This window comes from Pimephales promelas, chromosome 1, assembly GCF_988280905.1.
Source record: "Pimephales promelas chromosome 1, fPimPro1.hap1.1, whole genome shotgun sequence".
Taxonomy (NCBI): domain Eukaryota; kingdom Metazoa; phylum Chordata; class Actinopteri; order Cypriniformes; family Leuciscidae; genus Pimephales; species Pimephales promelas.
In genome coordinates this window covers 34,832,196-34,851,056 of record NC_142769.1, presented here as the reverse complement: position 1 = coordinate 34,851,056, position 18,861 = coordinate 34,832,196, and the positions used below count along the sequence as shown (strand labels likewise).

General features: G+C 38.7%; 2 protein-coding genes across 2 annotated transcripts in view; both read left to right on the top strand.

Moving 5' to 3' along the window:
• lgr4 (leucine-rich repeat containing G protein-coupled receptor 4) overlaps positions 1–3,867 on the top strand; it is a 54,432-nt gene extending 50,565 nt beyond the window's left edge. Inside the window, exon 19 of the mRNA XM_039666912.2 lies at positions 454–3,867. Within this exon, the coding sequence (XP_039522846.2) occupies positions 454–1,826 (1,373 nt within the window). The 3' untranslated portion in view covers positions 1,827–3,867. The remainder of the gene's footprint in view (positions 1–453) is intronic.
• A 1,265-nt stretch (positions 3,868–5,132) lies between these two features.
• Positions 5,133–18,861, top strand: part of fshb (follicle stimulating hormone subunit beta) — a 79,235-nt gene continuing 65,506 nt past the window's right edge. Inside the window, exons 1-4 of the mRNA XM_039666908.2 lie at positions 5,133–5,309; positions 10,451–10,493; positions 12,620–12,694; positions 16,417–16,524. The gene's annotated coding sequence lies outside the window, so the exon portion shown is untranslated. The remainder of the gene's footprint in view (positions 5,310–10,450; positions 10,494–12,619; positions 12,695–16,416; positions 16,525–18,861) is intronic.

Here is an 18,861-nt window from a genome sequence, read left to right as displayed (position 1 = left end):
CTCTCATTCACTTGCATTGACTATTTTTCAACCTAGAGGGACTTACCAGCTCTATAACACATCATATTTACCATGGAATGCACAAAACATCTGTATCATATTGGTCGTTTTGTTCTATTTTTAATAAAAAAAAAAAAACTGTGCATCCGTATTATGTACTGTACACTAACGTTCAAAAGTTTGGAGTCAGAGTAAGGAGCTCCAAATTAGCATATTTGAATGATTTCTGAAAAATCATGTGCAGTGAAAGAAGACTGGAGTAATGATGCTGAAAATTCACGGGGATAAATTGCATTTTCAGAAAAAAAGTTATTCTAGATCGTAATCATATTTCACAATATTACATTTTTTTTACTGTATTTTTGATCAAATCAATGCTGGATCTTTAATCTCTTTTTTAACATAAAATATTGAGTTACCTCTTATGCACTTGTATGCATTTCCATCTTTCAGGGGCATTTAAACCTTGTGAACACTTGTTGGGAAGCTGGATGATCCGGTTGACCGTGTGGTTCATCTGCCTGGTGGCGCTCCTTTTCAACTGCCTGGTGCTTGCAGCCACCTTCTCCCCACGCACCTCTCCTCTCTCCCCGTTCCGACTCCTGGTGGCTCTCCTGGCCTCCGCTAACCTGCTGACCGGGGTCTACGTGGCAGCGCTGACACTCCTGGACGCTGTTACCTGGGGCTCATTTGCAGATTATGGCGTGTGGTGGGAAACAGGTGCCGGATGTCAGGTGGTGGGCTTCCTCGCCGTGTTTTCCTCCGAGTGGGCTGTCCTGCTGCTGGCGTTAGCTGCGGTGGAGCGCTGCTTTGCTGTGAGGGCTCTGATGGGCAAGGCGGGAGCTTTGAGGTCCAGTAGCGAAAGGAGGGAATGGCGAAGAAGGTTTGGTATCGCTGCACTCCTGTTGGGATTGGTATCTATCGCGGCGGCCTGCCTCAGTCTGTATCATGAATCAGCCATGGGCTCTCCTCTCTGCCTGCCCTTCTCTGGAGGTCCCGGACCAGGTCTGGGGTTCACGGTGGCACTGGTGCTTTTGAACACACTAGCGTACCTGCTGAGCGCGGTTGTCTACATGCGGTTATACTGCAGACTGGGTCGTGCCCAGCTGGCTGACCCCGAGCAGGCCGGGTCTGTGAGGCATATTGCCTGGCTCATCTTCACCAACTGCATCTTCTTCTGTCCTGTGGCGGCTTTCTCATTCGCTCCCCTGCTGGCCGGGACCAGCAATGCAGTGGGCGGACCGGAAATGGCCAAATCCGTGACGCTCATATTCTTTCCCCTCTCCGCCTGCTTGAACCCTGTGCTGTACGTCTGCTTCAGTCCCTCCTTCAGATATGACTGGTTTCGGCTTAGAGGACGGGGGAGAGCTGGAGGTTGCGGCGGGCTGGTTGGTAAAGCGGTCACTAAAGGGACGGCAGCAGGAGGCTCGGCGCTATCTGACGACGGCGAAGGCTTGTCCAGCGATTGCGGAATGTACACAAAGTTGCACAGCAACACTCGGGGAATGTGCGAACACTGTGACGCCACCCTCCACATCAGGACATCTTCCTCTTCTGCTTCCTCCTCTTCCTCAGCCTGCAGACATTTAGTGAAGTCCCACAGCTGCCCTGCCCTGATGGCGAACGCATCTCAGTGCCTGAGCTCAGAGGGGTACTGGCCCGACACCGGGACGCTTTCCGCCCAGTCAGAATATGGAGACGAGGGCGATTCATTTGTGTCAGACAGTTCAGAGCAGGTTCAGGCTTGCGGCCGAGCTTGTTTCTGTCAGAGCCGCGGCCTCCCTTTAGTACACTACTCATATAACGTCCCCCGCATGACAGACTGAGCTCACAGCCCCGTGCACTCACACACTCACTTCCTCACAGAGTCCCCCAGGGTGTGGAGTGTCCCTGCTCCGCAAGGACAGAGAACAGGGAGGGGCTGGACACATGGCTGCAGAGCCATTGAGACAAACAGACCGGAAGCACTTTTCACACTTGTGTGCATGTGTGTGTGTGTGTGTGTGTGTTTGAGTGAATCTAGACCAAATCCATAAAAAGGGAATCTGACGATACAGAACGACTCTCTGAGCCAAATGTTGTCGGCAAACAACATGTTTCCTGTCCACCTCCTCAGCCAAATTCAGTTGCATTGGCACCCAGGGGTGATTGACAGTAGGATGGCCACAGTAAGCGTATATCCCCAGTGCCTGCCTTTCAGTTTGCAAGAGTAGGACATTTTTAGAAGAGAAAAATATATTTTCCCTTTTATTCTTTCAAACGTTTGTCCTTTCAATTTAAAGCAGGGATATGTGTGCCATTGTTGATTGTCTTTTTTCTTATTCCTTGTCATCATAAAGCCTGACTGAGTTCCAGTTTGCCGATGAGAATGTAATGTTCATACTGTCTTGTGTTTTATGCCCTCTCATTTCTGAGTAAGTTCAAGTTGAAAAGCATTCATTCCTTCCCTATTTTTTTTTCTGAAAGTCTTCATCTAAAAGAGTGATCCATGCCAATACTCTATTAACTGTTTATGAAAAGAAATCATATTTAATTTATGCTTTACAATTACCTTTGGATGTCTTGACCAGAGCGCTTCCTTAATCACTAGTAAATTTCGAATAATTTATTTTAAGACATGGAAATGGTTTGATGAATGAATGGCAAACTACACTTTTTTTATTCTGCTATTAAGTCACTAGATCATTTTGATATGTATTTTGTACACTGGTAGTGAAAAAAATGGGTTTCACGTTAGTCATGTTATGGTCGATAAACTATATATATATCTATACTGTTAAAAATAAATTAAAAATAATTCTCTAAAAGTGAAAATATATATTTTTTTACATTCTACAACTGAATTTAACATAACATAACATGAAAAGTTTAAGATTTTATTAAGCTTACATTTAACAGTGTTGAATTATTAGTTTTTAAAGATTAACTTTAATTGAGAATTTGATGACTACAAACCTAAAATCTAAAATTGAAAACAAAAATCTAAATTTGAAATGAGCATGCAAAATTAAATGTTCTGTTTTGTTAAATCCCAATAAAATAAAAATGAAAAATCGTATAAACAAAAATATCTTGATCTTGAATATTGTGCATCCCTACACAATAGCTGATGTTACATGCTTTTTACCAAGGTCTTTAATATTTATAGCCTGTCCTTATGAAAACCCTTTTTTACTCTACACTTAAATACAGTACAGTAGCATTCATGTAATCAGCTGTATAATATATTGATGTTGCCATTAAGCTATGTCATGTGGGATGGACAAGGGGACCAAAGTATGTCTTTGTGTTCAGCAATATAGAACATTTCTTCATCATGATTCTACTTGTATACCTTTGTCCATGTATGTTCAGAATTCAAGTGAAAGGAAATGTGTTTGTTTGCCTTACATACCGAATGTCAACACCTTTCTTTGGTCTTCTAATATGTTTGCAAAGTGGATGCCATTTTGCCAGTCATATAAGCTCTGGCATCAACTGACAAGCCTTGCAGGTCGTAGCTACTAGAACTGACTTAATTCCAAAGTGTGTCTGTGTGTGTGTGTGTGTGTATGTGAGAGAGAGAGGTTTGTCAGAGATGTCAGTATGTTGTAAATTATTTTTGTAGGACACACACATCTAATCAAAAATGGGATGCATTGTCTAACTGTGGAAGCTACCTCTTCAACCGTAGTGGCTACCAGTAGTGAGTAGTACATGTGGTTACGTTTTCATGTTCATTTTGTTGGTATGATTGCTTGCGCTGTAAATACATCTAGTTGTGTGTTCTTACTGAATGAGTCATGCGTTAGTTTGTACTGGGAGAAAATGACATACTGTATACAGGCATTTTTGTAAACCAAACTATATAAACTGATTCGCTTTAAAGATGGGAGTGCTTGTCCTTTGTTATTAAGTTTCTCTCTTGATAGTTTAGTCCTCTTTTAGTTGATGACTTACACATGTTGTGTCATGCTCTTTTTATTCCAAGCTGAAATCCTGACACTGTCCTGTCCTGACATTGCTAATTTTAAATAGTTTTAAATAAGTTTTAAACTATTCAAGTTTTAACTGTACAGTATTATGTGTGTCATCCTAAATTGGCTCTTTATAATACTGACTGCAGCTCCTAAAACTTCACCTTCTTCGTGTCATAACAATGAACATTAGCGCTTCAATTCTTTTCATTCCAAAATAGCAGCCTTCTTCAATATTAAAATGTTTTATGTGGTTAATGCATTAATTATCCTTTAACCTGTCATAGCGTTTAAATGCCTAACAAGATTATTTATCCAATTAATGGAGCATTACTTCGTTTTTAAAAAGAGGAGAGTGTCAACAAAACAATCGTCTGTTAAGCCCATGGGAATTGTATGTTTCCTAAAAGAACGAAAAAAACATCAGAGCCGGTGCTGTGGAAAAAAAGATCCACCAATCAAGCAGTCAGGTCGGGGATTGTGGAACCACCAGACACTGCCAGAAGGGATAGGATAGGGAGAGATTCTTAATAAAGGGAATAGTCGATTCTGTTTTTTTTTTTTTTCTGCTTCTAATTTTCGTCTTATCAGACTCCCGATGCTTAACTGCAGTGGTGGAATAAGAACATTTGAAGTAGATCCCCTGGTGCTCGTCGCTAAAAGTTGCTAAAACATCTCAGTGGGAATCTTTCCTAAGGTGCTTGTAATTGAACCAAGCGCTTAAGCGTGGATGCTTTCTGCAATATTACATTCACGCTGGTTAACCTGATAAACTGCCATCTTAAGAACTTTTAGTAGCCTACAGATCATGATTGAAGATTCTGATTTTACCTGACTTACGGGCTGCGGTTTGATGTTTGAGGAGATCTATAGTTTTTTGCAGACCTCACTGTGTTGAATGGATAGCTTTGATTAGGCAGGGGTGAAATGTAGCCTGCCAGGATTTGTTATTACCTTAATGTTCCTGGTGATAGACTAAAACCATCCAGGCTGAGAAAAAGACTCATTACTAAGACTAATATCACAGTCAGTACTAAATATATGGCTTGTGACAGGCAATTCAACATGTAATTAGTGATTCTGACAGGAAGGAGGCCTTATGCCTCCAGTTCTTACCAGTCCAGCAGATGTTGTGGCTTGTAGGCGCCTCTAGATGGCAGTGCTGTTCAGCTGGATTACAGATAACGCTTTTTCTTTTTCCGTGCTACTTCAGCTTTACATTAAATGGGATATTTTCCACAGCCGCTGAGAGCCTCTGATCTTCCCAAATGTCCTCCTATAACCTTCATATGTAAGTGAACAATGCACATGGACCTGCTTAGCCACTACTAGGAGAAAAAACACCTGCAAGAGGTAAGATAATAAATTAAGCACCCATTACATATTAATGTTAGGCCTAATAAAAACTCATGTCTTTACTTCAAGAGTCATGTAAATATGATCCAGATTTATGGCTTACGTGTTGTTGTTGTAACGTTAGGCCTATTTATTTGACTTGTTACTGCTGCAATCTACCATACAAAGATGTACGTTAACTGTTAGGCCTATGACATTGCCATTTTAAAAAGTATTAGTCTCCAAAAGAGTTGCTAGGGTGATACTGTGAACTGGGCTAATAGCTTTGCTACCTGATTTTTTTTTAATCCACTTTTAATTTACATATTTAAAAATTACAATACTTGCTGTAAGTTACTCAATTATGAGGAATGTACTCATTTGATTGAGATTATAATGCAAAATAGTTATCTTCGATCAGGTCTGTGACGGATATTTCCATAAACGAACATGTTTATCATTTACGTTACGAACATTTACGTTTATCATGTAACATAAAACTGTACCATCTTGCCAAGGATTAGCTAGCTGCTAGTACTCCAATCATGTGACAGCGACAATCAATCATGAAAACGATGATCGTTGTGACTAAAAAAAAAAAAAAAAATATATATATATATATATATATATATATATATATATATATATATATATATATATATATATAACAAATATAAAAAATACATATTTTTATAATTATTTTTAATTATTGTTATTACATTTTTTTTTTCTGATTGGTTACTGCGGCAATTTAGGGCAGTAACCTACTAGAGGTCTGATTAGACCTCTGATTAGTAGAGGGGTCTGAAGGACAGCATGCCGTTCAGACCTGCGAAATTAAGTGAAACTATGGATTTGAAAGCGTGATGCCTGGGCCTTGGAAGCACTTTGATCATGAAACTACAAGTGCAAGATGTGCGGTGCCAATCTGCCATACTTAACATTATAATGAGAACAGCATTTTAATAGAACGTTGTAAATTCTTTATGCTTTAGTCGCCCGTGTTTCAGCATTGTTGTTAGGGGAAAGAGCGCATCCACAACGTAGGCTACACATTCAGACAAACATCAAGTTCACGTGCACATTAGAGTCCTTTTCTGCCGATGCAAGTTGTAATATTACTTTTATTTTGGCTATATGGGCTACATCTGTTTAAGCTCATATAGGCTCATATAGACACTCATATATAGTGTTTGGTTATATTGATGATCTAGCAGTGTTATTTTTCTAGTCATGTTTTCATGATAGAAATATTTGATGACATTTTTATTTCGTCAACATTCATTTTCGTATACGTTTTAATTAAAGTCTTTTGGTTTTATTATCTTCGTGCCAAAAATTGACTACAATGTCCATCCCTACTTGCCACGTACACTGGAAAGCTTGAATCATTAAGAAAGAATGGGGAAAGGCCCAAGCAGAGCCGTCAGTGCTGCAATTTAGTGAGCTAGAAATCTCCAAGTCTTTAAATTATGCTTTCTTCACCATGTGCAGAATTTTACAAGGTTTCATTAAACCGAGTCATTAGCACATAAAAGTCATTCAGAGCACAGTACCAACTGAGCAGCTGAGCCACAAATCTCTCCTTGTGCAGATTCTATATAAAGGACAAATGGGAAGGAGTGATTCTGGACCCGAACGATAGAAAAGAGAATATTGCTAAAAAAAAAAAAAAAAGGAAAATCTTTTGGCATCCAGAATGTTGATTCTTTCTGGCATGAAATGAATAAGCAAAGGGTATCAGTGGAGCTGTCCATCTGGACCTGGGAGCTGCAGAACACGAAATCCAGGGGGAGGAGTTGGATCCAGATTCCTAAACCTTCCCATCTCTGCCACCCAACCCCATCCCTAATCCTACCCATCTCCACCCCTTAGATCTGGATCCAACTCCGCCCCCTGGATCTCGTGTACAGCAATGAGGTGCTACTAAGAGACAACGTAGACCGAGTTTGTCAAGAAACTTAAACTGTTAAAAATAAACCTCGCTCAGTCTGCCGGCTACAAATTTAGTCAGCTGTGGCACAGAAGAAAATGTCACACGCCAAATATAGTTCCACCTTACCTTCCACACCACCTTTAACCCACTAAGACTATATAAATGTATGTAATATCATAATCAATGTTATTTTAGTATTGTTTATGTTCTATTTTTGTATTTAGCTTCTATATTTTCAGTTTTCGTTTTAGTCATTTCATGATTTTTTTTTTGCTTTTGTCATTTCAATTCGTTTAAGTTTATTTAACTTTTAGTCATTTTATTACTTATTTGGCTTTATTTCAGTTTTTTAAATTTACATGTAATTTTATTTCAGCATTATTTAAATGATCAAATATTATTTTGATTCATTTTAGTTTTTCATTTTGTTAAAGATAACAGCGCTGAAAATAACCCATATGAAAAGATTTAGTCACCTTACTCTAAAGTAGAAAACAATTAAACTGAGCAAATTAAACTTTCTAAAATGTGTAATTTCTCATATTCTGATTTTCAAACGATGTACCGATAAATTAAGAGGCCAATCTGTTTGGCTATTAAATGTATTTTTTTATTTTAAAGCAGCACTATGTTGTTTTTTCAACCTTTATAATATTTTTCCAAAACCCTGGAAATGGTACATCGACTTACAATAGGTTGAATGACAGCTCTGCCATAGCCTGACGTGGTCTGTATCACTTTTACTGGCACTCTGTAACTTCGGGGAGCGGGTAGGAACCCGAGCATAAAAAGAACTACAAGATTCGACTGCTTTACGGCATACGTCACTTCCCCCACTTCCTCAAATGCATTATGTAAAACAGTAGCCAATAGGCTAACGTTACTAATAAAGACTCTGGCTTGTAAACGTGAGCTACACGATCTTTTGACATTTGAAAAAATAAAAAAAAAAGCCCATGACACTATATTCATAAAACATGCTGAAATATATGCCAATGTACCTGGGATGAAGACATTTCACACGCAACACTGGAGTCTGCCCAAGATGTGAGAACTCCTTCCTTCTGAGAGTTCGGGGGTATCGCTTGTCAACAAATGTACGCGTGTATTCCCTAGTGTAACCATGACGGATTTTACGACAGTAGTAGAAGACAATACTGTTTCCCAACTGTAGGGGGACCCCGAGAGCAAAATTTCAAAAATAACATAATGCTGCTTTAAAAACCATTTATTCAACGACTAGTCAAACATGCTGCATTAGACAAATACCTGTCTAGTGGATGGTGACATGCTTAAAATAGATGAAATTAGTTTAAAGGAAAGTCTCCACCGACAAGGTCAATACATAACCACACCAATATAACATATTAGACTATGATTGTTTGCTCAGTGGAGCCAAGTGTGTTTAGAATAAATACAGTCAGACAGCCTGTAAGCGGAAAGTTAGTTCCAGTTGTTTTTTAACGTCACCCCTATAACAATAAAAAGTTAGTATGATTTCTATCCACTCAAGAGGCTGTTAATAGCAGTTCCTCTCCCCATGGCCTTGTCTGTGGTATCTCTGACAACACACTCTGCTCATATCAGCAGATATTATTTGATAAAGGGAGCAAAGGGCACGAATGTGCTGAGGGATTAGCATTTGCTAACATTACAAGGTAATTCACAGTGGCACATCTGCCATCTTGATTGTTTGTACAGAGAGCACATACCTAATCACACTGAGTTGCCCGTTTTCATCTCCCCCTGGCTTTCCTCTCTCAACGGCTGAAGGTGATCACCGCCTCATTGGGAAACGGCTTCAGCTTAACCACATCCTGCTTATGCAAGCTTTATCTCTCGCTGTCAAACATCTCACACAGATGCACCGTGGCAAGGCTCATTTTTAAGCCCCTGTGTTGATGAGGAAAGCTTCTGGGATGTAACGCTTTCCCAATTTACGTTAGGTTATCCATATCATTTTACTAGATTCTACGCCATGCATATTAGGGGTTTTTGTGAGTAATGTATAGAAATGTACAACTATTGGAAGCCCATAACGCAACTCTCTGGAATACTTGATTCTGTTTGGTTGACTCCGACTGTATATCAGACGTCAACAATTGAGTCTGCCCGCAGAAACGGGTCAACCCCTACTAACAATGTTCTCAAAATATTCTGGAAAAGGATCTCTCAAAGTTATGAACTAACATTCATCAAATAACATCAATACTGGCATTCAGAATCACAGATTATTCTTTTTGAAAGAATGATCAGCATCATAATTTTTACCGAAAAATGTCATCTGAGCTAGTAAGTAGCATCTACTTTTGTTCTGCCTTTTACATTGCAGTAAATGGCGCTGATTAAATCTAACGATTGCTTATAAGTTATCAAGTCACGCAAAACCATGCCAATTGTTCATGTTAACAATGTCAGCATTGGGATACATATCCTTTCGATATGTATCCTTGTTTTCGCTTGGGTCCGGTTGCAGTCACTTTTTCTGTAATTTAGCCGCTAAGAAATCTGAACAAAGTCTTTCGCATTTTACAGCGGGTGAATCTGTTGTCACTGGTGATCGTCGTTTGAACCTTTCTGGATCTGCCATCAAACTGATGTTTAATTATATCAAGTGCTGTGAGAACAGGCTATAAATCTCCACCTCCAGCATCCTCACACGCAATATAGCTTATATTAGCTGAGACTCCTTTTTTATGTGTACAGATGTAACGTAATGACGCAAAGACTCTACCGCGGAAATCCACCAGTACCACTGGAATTAAAAACATTATTACAAGCTTACCACTTTGAATCGAGCTACAGTACGGCAAGCAGATAGCGTTGAACGCTGGCTGGTTATGTATTTTCTCAAATATGTATTTTGGATCATTTTTATCCCCAAAAAAGCTACAGACTGCAGCTTTAATGGTAAAATTACCAATACGTTCTTAGAACATGTATTTGTTAACTGATACCTCTTTGCTTTAAGTGCCTGATTATGAAACGTACACAGCATATGATTTGTCATCTTACATTGGTGTGATATAATGGTAAATAAACAAGACAATAAATTGGGAAATTAAATATTTTCTGTTTTTAACTGCTCAGCATGCTAGCTTAGCCTTAGCATACCTTTAGCCTTTGTGTATTAAACTGGATAATGTACAGTATGTAATTTGTTTAATGTATAATATGAGTTTGCATGAAATCAACACTGAACTCCTTGCCATTGTCTTACTAGGTCCAGTGGAAAGGCTCACGATGATCTTACATTGAGAAAACAGGTGGGTTTGTCCTTATGCCCTAGTGCTCCTTTTTCCTCTTCATTTCAACTGCATCTCTCAGCAGCTGTTTCTCCCTGCCAGTGAATTAGGCATCCATTGCAATAAGATGTAAAACACAGAACAGCGCAGCCTTATTGAAACATTGATGACTCTTAACTCTTGTTCTAGACACACTTTTATCCTCCGGCTCAGCCTTTAGTTTTCATCCGCTGTGATAGGCAGAACACTGGTTTGAATGCTGCAGTGTGTATCATAATTGAACAAATTTATACCAGATAGTACTTTATGTTCTATTAAATGTGTATTGTTTTTTTAAATGCTACATCATCTTAGGCTGTCGAGCCACTGTCCAAGGAAGGAAGGAAGGAAGGAAGGAAGGAAGGAAGGAAGGAAGGAAGGAAGGAAGGAAGGAAGGAAGGAAGGAAGGAAGGAAGGAAGGAAGGAAGGAAGGAAGGAAGGAAGGAAGGAAGGAAGGAAGGAAGGAAGGAAGGAAGGAAGGAAGGAAGGAAGGAAGGAAGGAAGGAAGGAAGGAAGGAAGGAAGGAAGGAAGGAAGGAAGGAAGGAAGGAAGGAAGGAAGGAAGGAAGGAAGGAAGGAAGGAAGGAAGGAAGGAAGGAAGGAAGGAAGGAAGGAAGGAAGGAAGGAAGGAAGGAAGGAAGGAAGGAAGGAAGGAAGGAAGGAAGGAAGGAAGGAAGGAAGGAAGGAAGGAAGGAAGGAAGGAAGGAAGGAAGGAAGGAAGGAAGGAAGGAAGGAAGGAAGGAAGGAAGGAAGGAAGGAAGGAAGGAAGGAAGGAAGGAAGGAAGGAAGGAAGGAAGGAAGGAAGGAAGGAAGGAAGGAAGGAAGGAAGGAAGGAAGGAAGGAAGGAAGGAAGGAAGGAAGGAAGGAAGGAAGGAAGGAAGGAAGGAAGGAAGGAAGGAAGGAAGGAATCTGTAGGAAAATATTTTGATAGCACTTTACAATAAGGTTCCTTATAGTTAACATGAATTAACAATGAAAAACATTATGAAGTATTGTTAATATTAGTTCATGTTAATTTCAACCATTACTATTAGTTGTAATTTTATTGTCCAACATTAACAAATACAGATTTTGCATCAATAATATCCTAATTACTGCATATTAATAGTTAGTAAGCTAGTGGTTAAGTTTAGGTATTATTGGGTGAGATTAAAGGATGAATATGGTCATGCAGATTGAGGCATTAATATGTGCTTTATAAGTATTAAAAATAGTCAATATCTTAGTAAATGCATGCTGATAAGTAACTGGTTAATAGTGAAAATTTGACCCTAAACTAAAGTGTTAGCATAGTTAATATATTAACTAAAAGGACCTTATTGTAAAATGTAATGTTATTAAAGGTGTCATAAAATACTGTATGTCTTAACTTTGTGTCATTATGTAAGTAAATTATATAACTACAATTTGCATTAATCTTCAGACGTTGTGCTTGCATGAATGAATTCAGGCACAGTAATAGATCTGTAACGAAATGAGATTGGTCATGGATTATCAAACATGACTTGATGGAGAGTTTCACTAGAACAGGCACCGGTCGCTGATTCAACTCGAGTCTGGCTACATTAACAAGCAGAGTTTTGGAAGCACGAGAGTCCATTGCCTTCATGGAATCACTTGAGGCAATTTTTTAGGGAGCGCTTTTATTTTTTTTTTCCTCTTTGCAGACACTCTAGTACCTGTAGAGACACTTTACTGGCTATAAACCAAGCACCTGATTGATTATTCATGGACAAATGCTCATGGAAAGGACAGCATATATCAAGTAGTCACCCCAAAAACTTGCAGCAAACCAAATTTAACAATGCAACCGAGACAGAAGCTCCAAAGTCAAAGTAAGGGTGCACTGCAGAGGAGATACCCAGCCAAATATACTGACTGGCCGGTCCCTTATTCCCAACCACCTGATCACCAGGGCACTTTCACAGCTCTGCGGCTCAAGTGCATACAGAAATGTGAGGTAGATTAAAGTGCTGCAGTGTATATTTGTTCTCTGCTGACGTCTTTTAGATTATCAATGCTAAGTTTGTGTTGTTGTTTGTTTCTTTTTTGTATTATTTTATTCGAATAAATCCAAGCTGTCTCCCTCTTTGCTGTGTGTCATTGCAGGGGGATGTGACAGGAGGGCCAGCGGGGCAGTACACGTCTGCTTCCATTTGTCATAACGAAGAGCTGTCATGCAAGGTGTGTGTGTTGAAACACTTTTACATCAGCATGTGTTTGTCACCCTGGGACGGATCCGTGTCCATCCTCTGCATTCTGGAAGGGAGGCATACAATTAAAGATGTCACACAAACGTCATTATGTTTCACATATTATATCACATGAGCGCTTAAATGAGCACACAAACCCACCCATGTTCACGCGACATGCATGTCTAGTTAGACGTAGAAATATGACATTTTGCTCAGCTACACATTCATATATGTTTATGCATGGTTAACTTCTCCCACATATTTTGCATTCTGAATCTCATTTCAACAGACACCCCACCCCCACCCCCCCTTCCTTGACATGGCCACACACACATAACCACATCGAGATGGGGCTGTGAGGGTCGGCTGAGCACCTCCAGGCCAGATCCTCCTTTCCACATGAGTGTGTCCAGTCTCCATTCCTCACCCCCTCCCCTCTCCTTCCCTCTCCTCTTGGGCCACGGGCTGCAACATGGCTCGGAATACTCCAAAGACACACTAAATCAAATCCTCATCGCAAGCTGTGTCTTTTATTAGAGTTATATAAGTGTGTATGACGAATAGAAAGATAGCGAGGGAGTTGCTTCTGTTTTTTAGCTTCGTGCTGAGGGATGCCGGGTAGAAAATACATCATGTCAATTTTATTGTCATGATTTTTTTTCCACTAGTCTATAAAATTGTGTTTTAGGATTTGTTTGCAATTTTCTGACCTGCTCAGATATCGAAGCGATTCCCGCTGACGTTTGGCCAACGTGAACGACTATATGGCCTAATTCTGATACACAGATAAATGGCGATTTTTGAATCACGGCACTCTTGGTCTAATGCACTAAGGTGGGGGATTTCAGAGCCTGAAGGCTTTGAGGAGATGCCACACAAATCTGATGTAAAGTGGAGGCCAGATGCACAATGCCACCACAATCAGAGGCTCAGTTGCTCCCCTAACAAACACACAGCACCTCACCTCAGGCATTTGAGGGTTGTTTTGAACAAAAGTAATGTCATTTTATGAATGCATCAGTCTCAAGTACCATACCATACTGTTTTCTATAAACATTCTATAAGCTTCCACACTATAGACCATTTTGCAAGATGTAAACAACACTGGTCCAGAAGCACTTCCTGTTTCGATTTTTTAACACTACATAAAAGCTGGGATAAAATACAACCAACAAAACAACTCAAACTGTATCAAAAAGTTAAACAAACATCTTTAAGATGTTTTCTTTACATGTAGTTATAAACTGAAACAGGAAGTGTTTCTGGACCAGTGTTGTTTACATCTTGCAAAATGGTCTAAAAAAATTACTGGGTTGTTTCAACCCATGTTTGGGTCAATAATGGGCAAACCGAAACAATGTAAACCAACAGTATGGTTTGTTCATATTTGACCTGAACATGGGTTGAAACCACCTTGAATTTTGTGTTCATACACAAAGTAAAGGATGGCAAGGGAGACAGGAGCTCTTCCAAAAAGTAGAAAATAAATGAGAGTGTTAAAAGTATGTTTAAAACGTTAACACAAATCATCTTTAAATCACAACAGTGGTGTGATCAGTGTGATAATGACAGCATATTCACATTATTACGATGATTGGCTTAAAATGATGCTTTGATGTGAGTGAGCTGGTAGCAAATAAATGATAGGGACACATCTGTCCCAGTCACCATCAATATATTTGTGATGTTTACCTGTTAATAAAAGATGACTATTAATTATAATATAGCCAAAACATTTTATTTTATAGGTGATGTTAAAAAAAATTTAATAAATTAAATATACTGTATGTTGCTGCATACACAATATGTAGCCTATGTGTAATAAACACACACTTTCTTTTTATGTATTTTTTATTATTCAGTCAGAATTAAACTGATCGAAAGTGACAGTTAATACATTTGCAACTTTATATTCAAAGAATCCTACAAAATATCAGCATATTAGAATGATTTCTGAAGGATCATGTGATACTGAAGACTGGAGTAATGATGCTGAAAATCCAGTTTTGCCATCACATCACAATTAGCATTTTTAAATAAATTGTTATTTGAAATTTGAAAAACATATATCTTTTTTTTTACCTTTAGGCTAATTTTATTTTTCAAATTTATTTCAAAAACACAAAAAACTTCCAACCTGTCGAACAACAACATGTATATCGATTTACACTGAATTCCACAACATGCCACTGGGATTTAATATGTGATGACATAAAATAGTTAAATGAAACTCATTCCTCAGCCTTCCACAATGTTTGTTTTAAGACTTTTCTCACGGTGTGTGTGTGTGTATATATATATATATATATATATATATATAGGATAGGATACTTTTTGGACTGCCATATCTCTGCTCAATAACTCTCATTACAATATGTCTGGTTGCAGACGGAGGGTGATTTGCCGACTTGCAAGGGTTTGCATCATGGCAGTCTCTCAGTCAGACATCTATGAAGCCCCTCCTAAGCGTAGAGCTTAACAGACGCTCATTTGAAAGTCTAATTTGCTAATATGTCGGTTAAACATGAGTTTATTTATTTAGTAAGGAAAATGTAATGAAAACCACTAAATCAGATTATTCCAGTGTATGAGTAAAATCCTGCGTGTTCTTCTGTGTAAATGAGAATACTGGGCGACCAACTGTGTTTGTAATTGCCTGCTCTTCTTTGTGTTTGTGCATGGTTTTGAGTGTTAGCTCGTGCTGAGTGAGTGTTCTGCTATGACAGTGGTGGTGACACACACTGTCCTGTTGCAGGGCAGCATGCCTGATGAAAACAGTGGCCTGGCAAACGCGTGACTAGCTCTACCGTTCTCCCTGCACTGTTGCGTCATCTACCTCCAGGACATCTCACAGCAAACGGATTCTCTCGGACTGAAACGTCTCCATGTGATTTGACCACCCAGCTCTAACAGGGCCATAAATCACTCTCATATTCATTTTGTTTTTAAATGTTCAAAACGTTCCAATTTAAACGTTCTAATCTAAGTCTAAAAAAAATAATTTAAAGCAAAAGCATCATGGGATGTCAGACAGGCGTTCTATACTTTATATGCCCGATTTATTGTTGGTTGATTGCCAGACCTTCAAAGGATTCCGATTTAAATGCTACTAACGTCCAAGGCCATAGAATCTCACTTCCAAAAAAAGCCAGTGGAAGTGAATATATTGGATCAAATGCAAGCATGGAGTCTTTTGACATCCTTTTTTCAGTTTGCTTGAATGAATTAAGTGTTTGTGAAGTTGTGGCCATGTCTTGCTCAATCATCTTCACTAACTTTGTCAAGATTTTGTGGAGCGTCACTCTATAGAGACCAATGGGTGAATAAAGACGCAACACAGTCTTCCTTATTTTCTCTTGTGTTTCGGCAGATTGTTGTTGTCACTATTCAGATGAAGATGAGGGCAGACTGGTTTGTGACCAACTCTGTCAGACCCCATTATGTCAGACACACTTACGGTCTCTGTTTGTCCTCCCAAATATACCAATGACATCATCTGTATGCAGAGTACGGAAAATGAGTCAGTGAAGCAGCGCACTTTCAGAGAATCATAAGATTTACGCATGGTTGCAGACTAGAGCAGGAGTTTCTTGTTTTGGTAGAAATGTTTTTCTTTGTTCCCCAATCTTTCTCTGTACCCATTCTCTTATTCTCTTTATTTCCCCCCCACACCCTTGACAACTTGCTTCTGATGACTCTGTTCTTTTACAGATTGTTTGCTTGGTTTAAGCCGGGGTGTGTCAGTCTTTGAAAGGAGAAGCTTCTCTAGTCTCTACAGCATTTTTGAAGGATGAACAAAGTTTTTCTACAAGGACGCAGGTATTTTTAAATCAGTCATTCTATATATATGAACCATTATCACCTCCACAACGAAACTGCCTGTTGCAGATGATCAGGTGTTATTGTTTAGAAAGATTATTCATACAGCTCCACTTACAATGATGACCAAATGTACAAAAATAGACTAGAATTTGATGGGTGATTTAAAAAAAGACAGCCTATTGTGTCCCTCATATCCTGTGTGTAGATAAATACTTTAACAATGAATAGTTGATGCTAAATTGTAGATGTTATTATTTTATTTGTTGTTATTTATTTATTTAATTTATTTGATGTTATTCAAATTAAAAATCTTTGCAAAAAATCTCGTAATAAAAAAAAAATCATGCATTTTAAAATAATCTATAAAGTTAAATAAACAACTTTTAAAACACAACTGTAATATTACATACTTTCTTTCCCGTTCAGTTAAAACTGGTGGTGGATTATTCAGTAAACTTGTAACTAACTAAAAAGAAATCGACACAGTGAGCAAAAGAATTCCTCCCATCACAGAATGATCTTAACAACCAGTTTGTTCATACAGACAAATGGACATGCTGTGACAAAAATGCGGAATTACCAGTCTTAAAATGTTCTGCATGAGATGACAAAATGTAAGATGACATTTCGATTAACAAAGACCAGCCCAAATGCATTCTTGACATTTTCTTCTTGTCATTTGTCACATGGTTTTAATAGCAATCTCTTCATACTAATATACATAATATTATATTATTATGTATATTAATGTTAAATCCACACCCACAGCAGAGAACATTTAATGAATCTATGAGGGAAACCCTCCTGCTGAATGGAGTCGAGCCCTTGTTGCCCTGACTCTTTTATCCTCTCCTAGAAAGCACTAGTTCTGGAGGGATTTGCACCGACCCTCATTTTTTTTTCAGTCCGCTGAGTGAAGCTATAGCTATTTTTGGCATCACATGACAGACTACCACAGCAGCGTACCAAAGAGCCAAAACTCGCACAGTATCCTCCGAGCCTAGAGCCAGGTGACATAAGGGTCCACTATATGAACAAAACAACAGGCTGCTGTTTTCAAACACAACTTTTGGATTTGGAAAGCTATTATTTCCACATCTTTCAAAAAACCCACAATGGGCCTCTCTGCCATGTGAAGCAGTTTAGGGAGACAACGTGGTCCAGAGAGCCAGACTTCACAGAAATGAAAGAATTAACGATGATAGAAAGCGAGAGAGTCCATCCATTTTGATGAGCTTAGATCAGTCTGCGAAGATTCAACCTGAGATTCAATCAACAGAGTTTCGGCTCTAAACCTTTTATCAGCAGAATGTATCACTGCAATTAATGCTGATAATTGACTCAATTCATTAAAATCTGTCTGAGTCAAGGATTACTTTCTTCAGTCAAGTGAAAGTGAGCCTGAAGATAAGTCTAGACATCTAAGGCTCTGAAAGTTGTTCTTGGCAGCTCTACTTTGACCTCAACTGAAAGTTTCAGCCTGACATATCATTGAAAATGTATAAAAGCAAGCGTATTTGTTAATATTTTTAAAATAAAACAAAGCTGATTTTCTACATCATCTATTTTTATAAATAAAATCTTTGGTAACACTTTACAATAAGGTTTTATTTGTTAACATTAGTTAATATGTTAAAGGTCCAATATGTAAGAATTTTGCAATAAAATATCCAAAAATCACTTGTACAGTGTGATATACATATTTCCTGCAGTTGTGTACTTACAATATCCCAAAAGTCTCCAAAGTTCTTTTATTTCAGAGAAATTCCAATTCCAAGTGGCCGTCCCAGAAAGAAACGTCGCCAGTCAATGATGCAATATCCGCGCTATCCTCGGTTTCCGCTCGTACCGCCATAGCCATAACGTAACCATGGCGACAGATGTGGACAACTGCGTAGTGAGTAACGTTTAGCACTAGTAGCACCCAGTTCTTGTTTTGTTCAAACATTGGCCATGGCAAGCAGACTTTGGGACAAACAAGGAGAACTAAAATGAGGATCAATATCAGCGTGATGTTTTTGAGAGCGCGTCCGAGACTGACTTTCACTCTACAGAGAGCTAGCGTCCGTGACTAATTTGGACTTGACAGAACTTCACGAGTCACGACTTTGCTTCCATCATGTCAAGTTTACAGCTTTATTAGACAGGTGAGCAAATGTACATAAAACAAATCAATGTTAAAACGTTAGCTTGACATGATGAAATGTTAAAATGTGGTCAGTATGTTATTCTTATGTTGATCTAGCTGCTAGTTTCGTATAGCAAATGAACTAACACGTAGAATAACATTATAACTTTCAACACATTTAAATGCCGTTTAGTGGGATAGTGTAA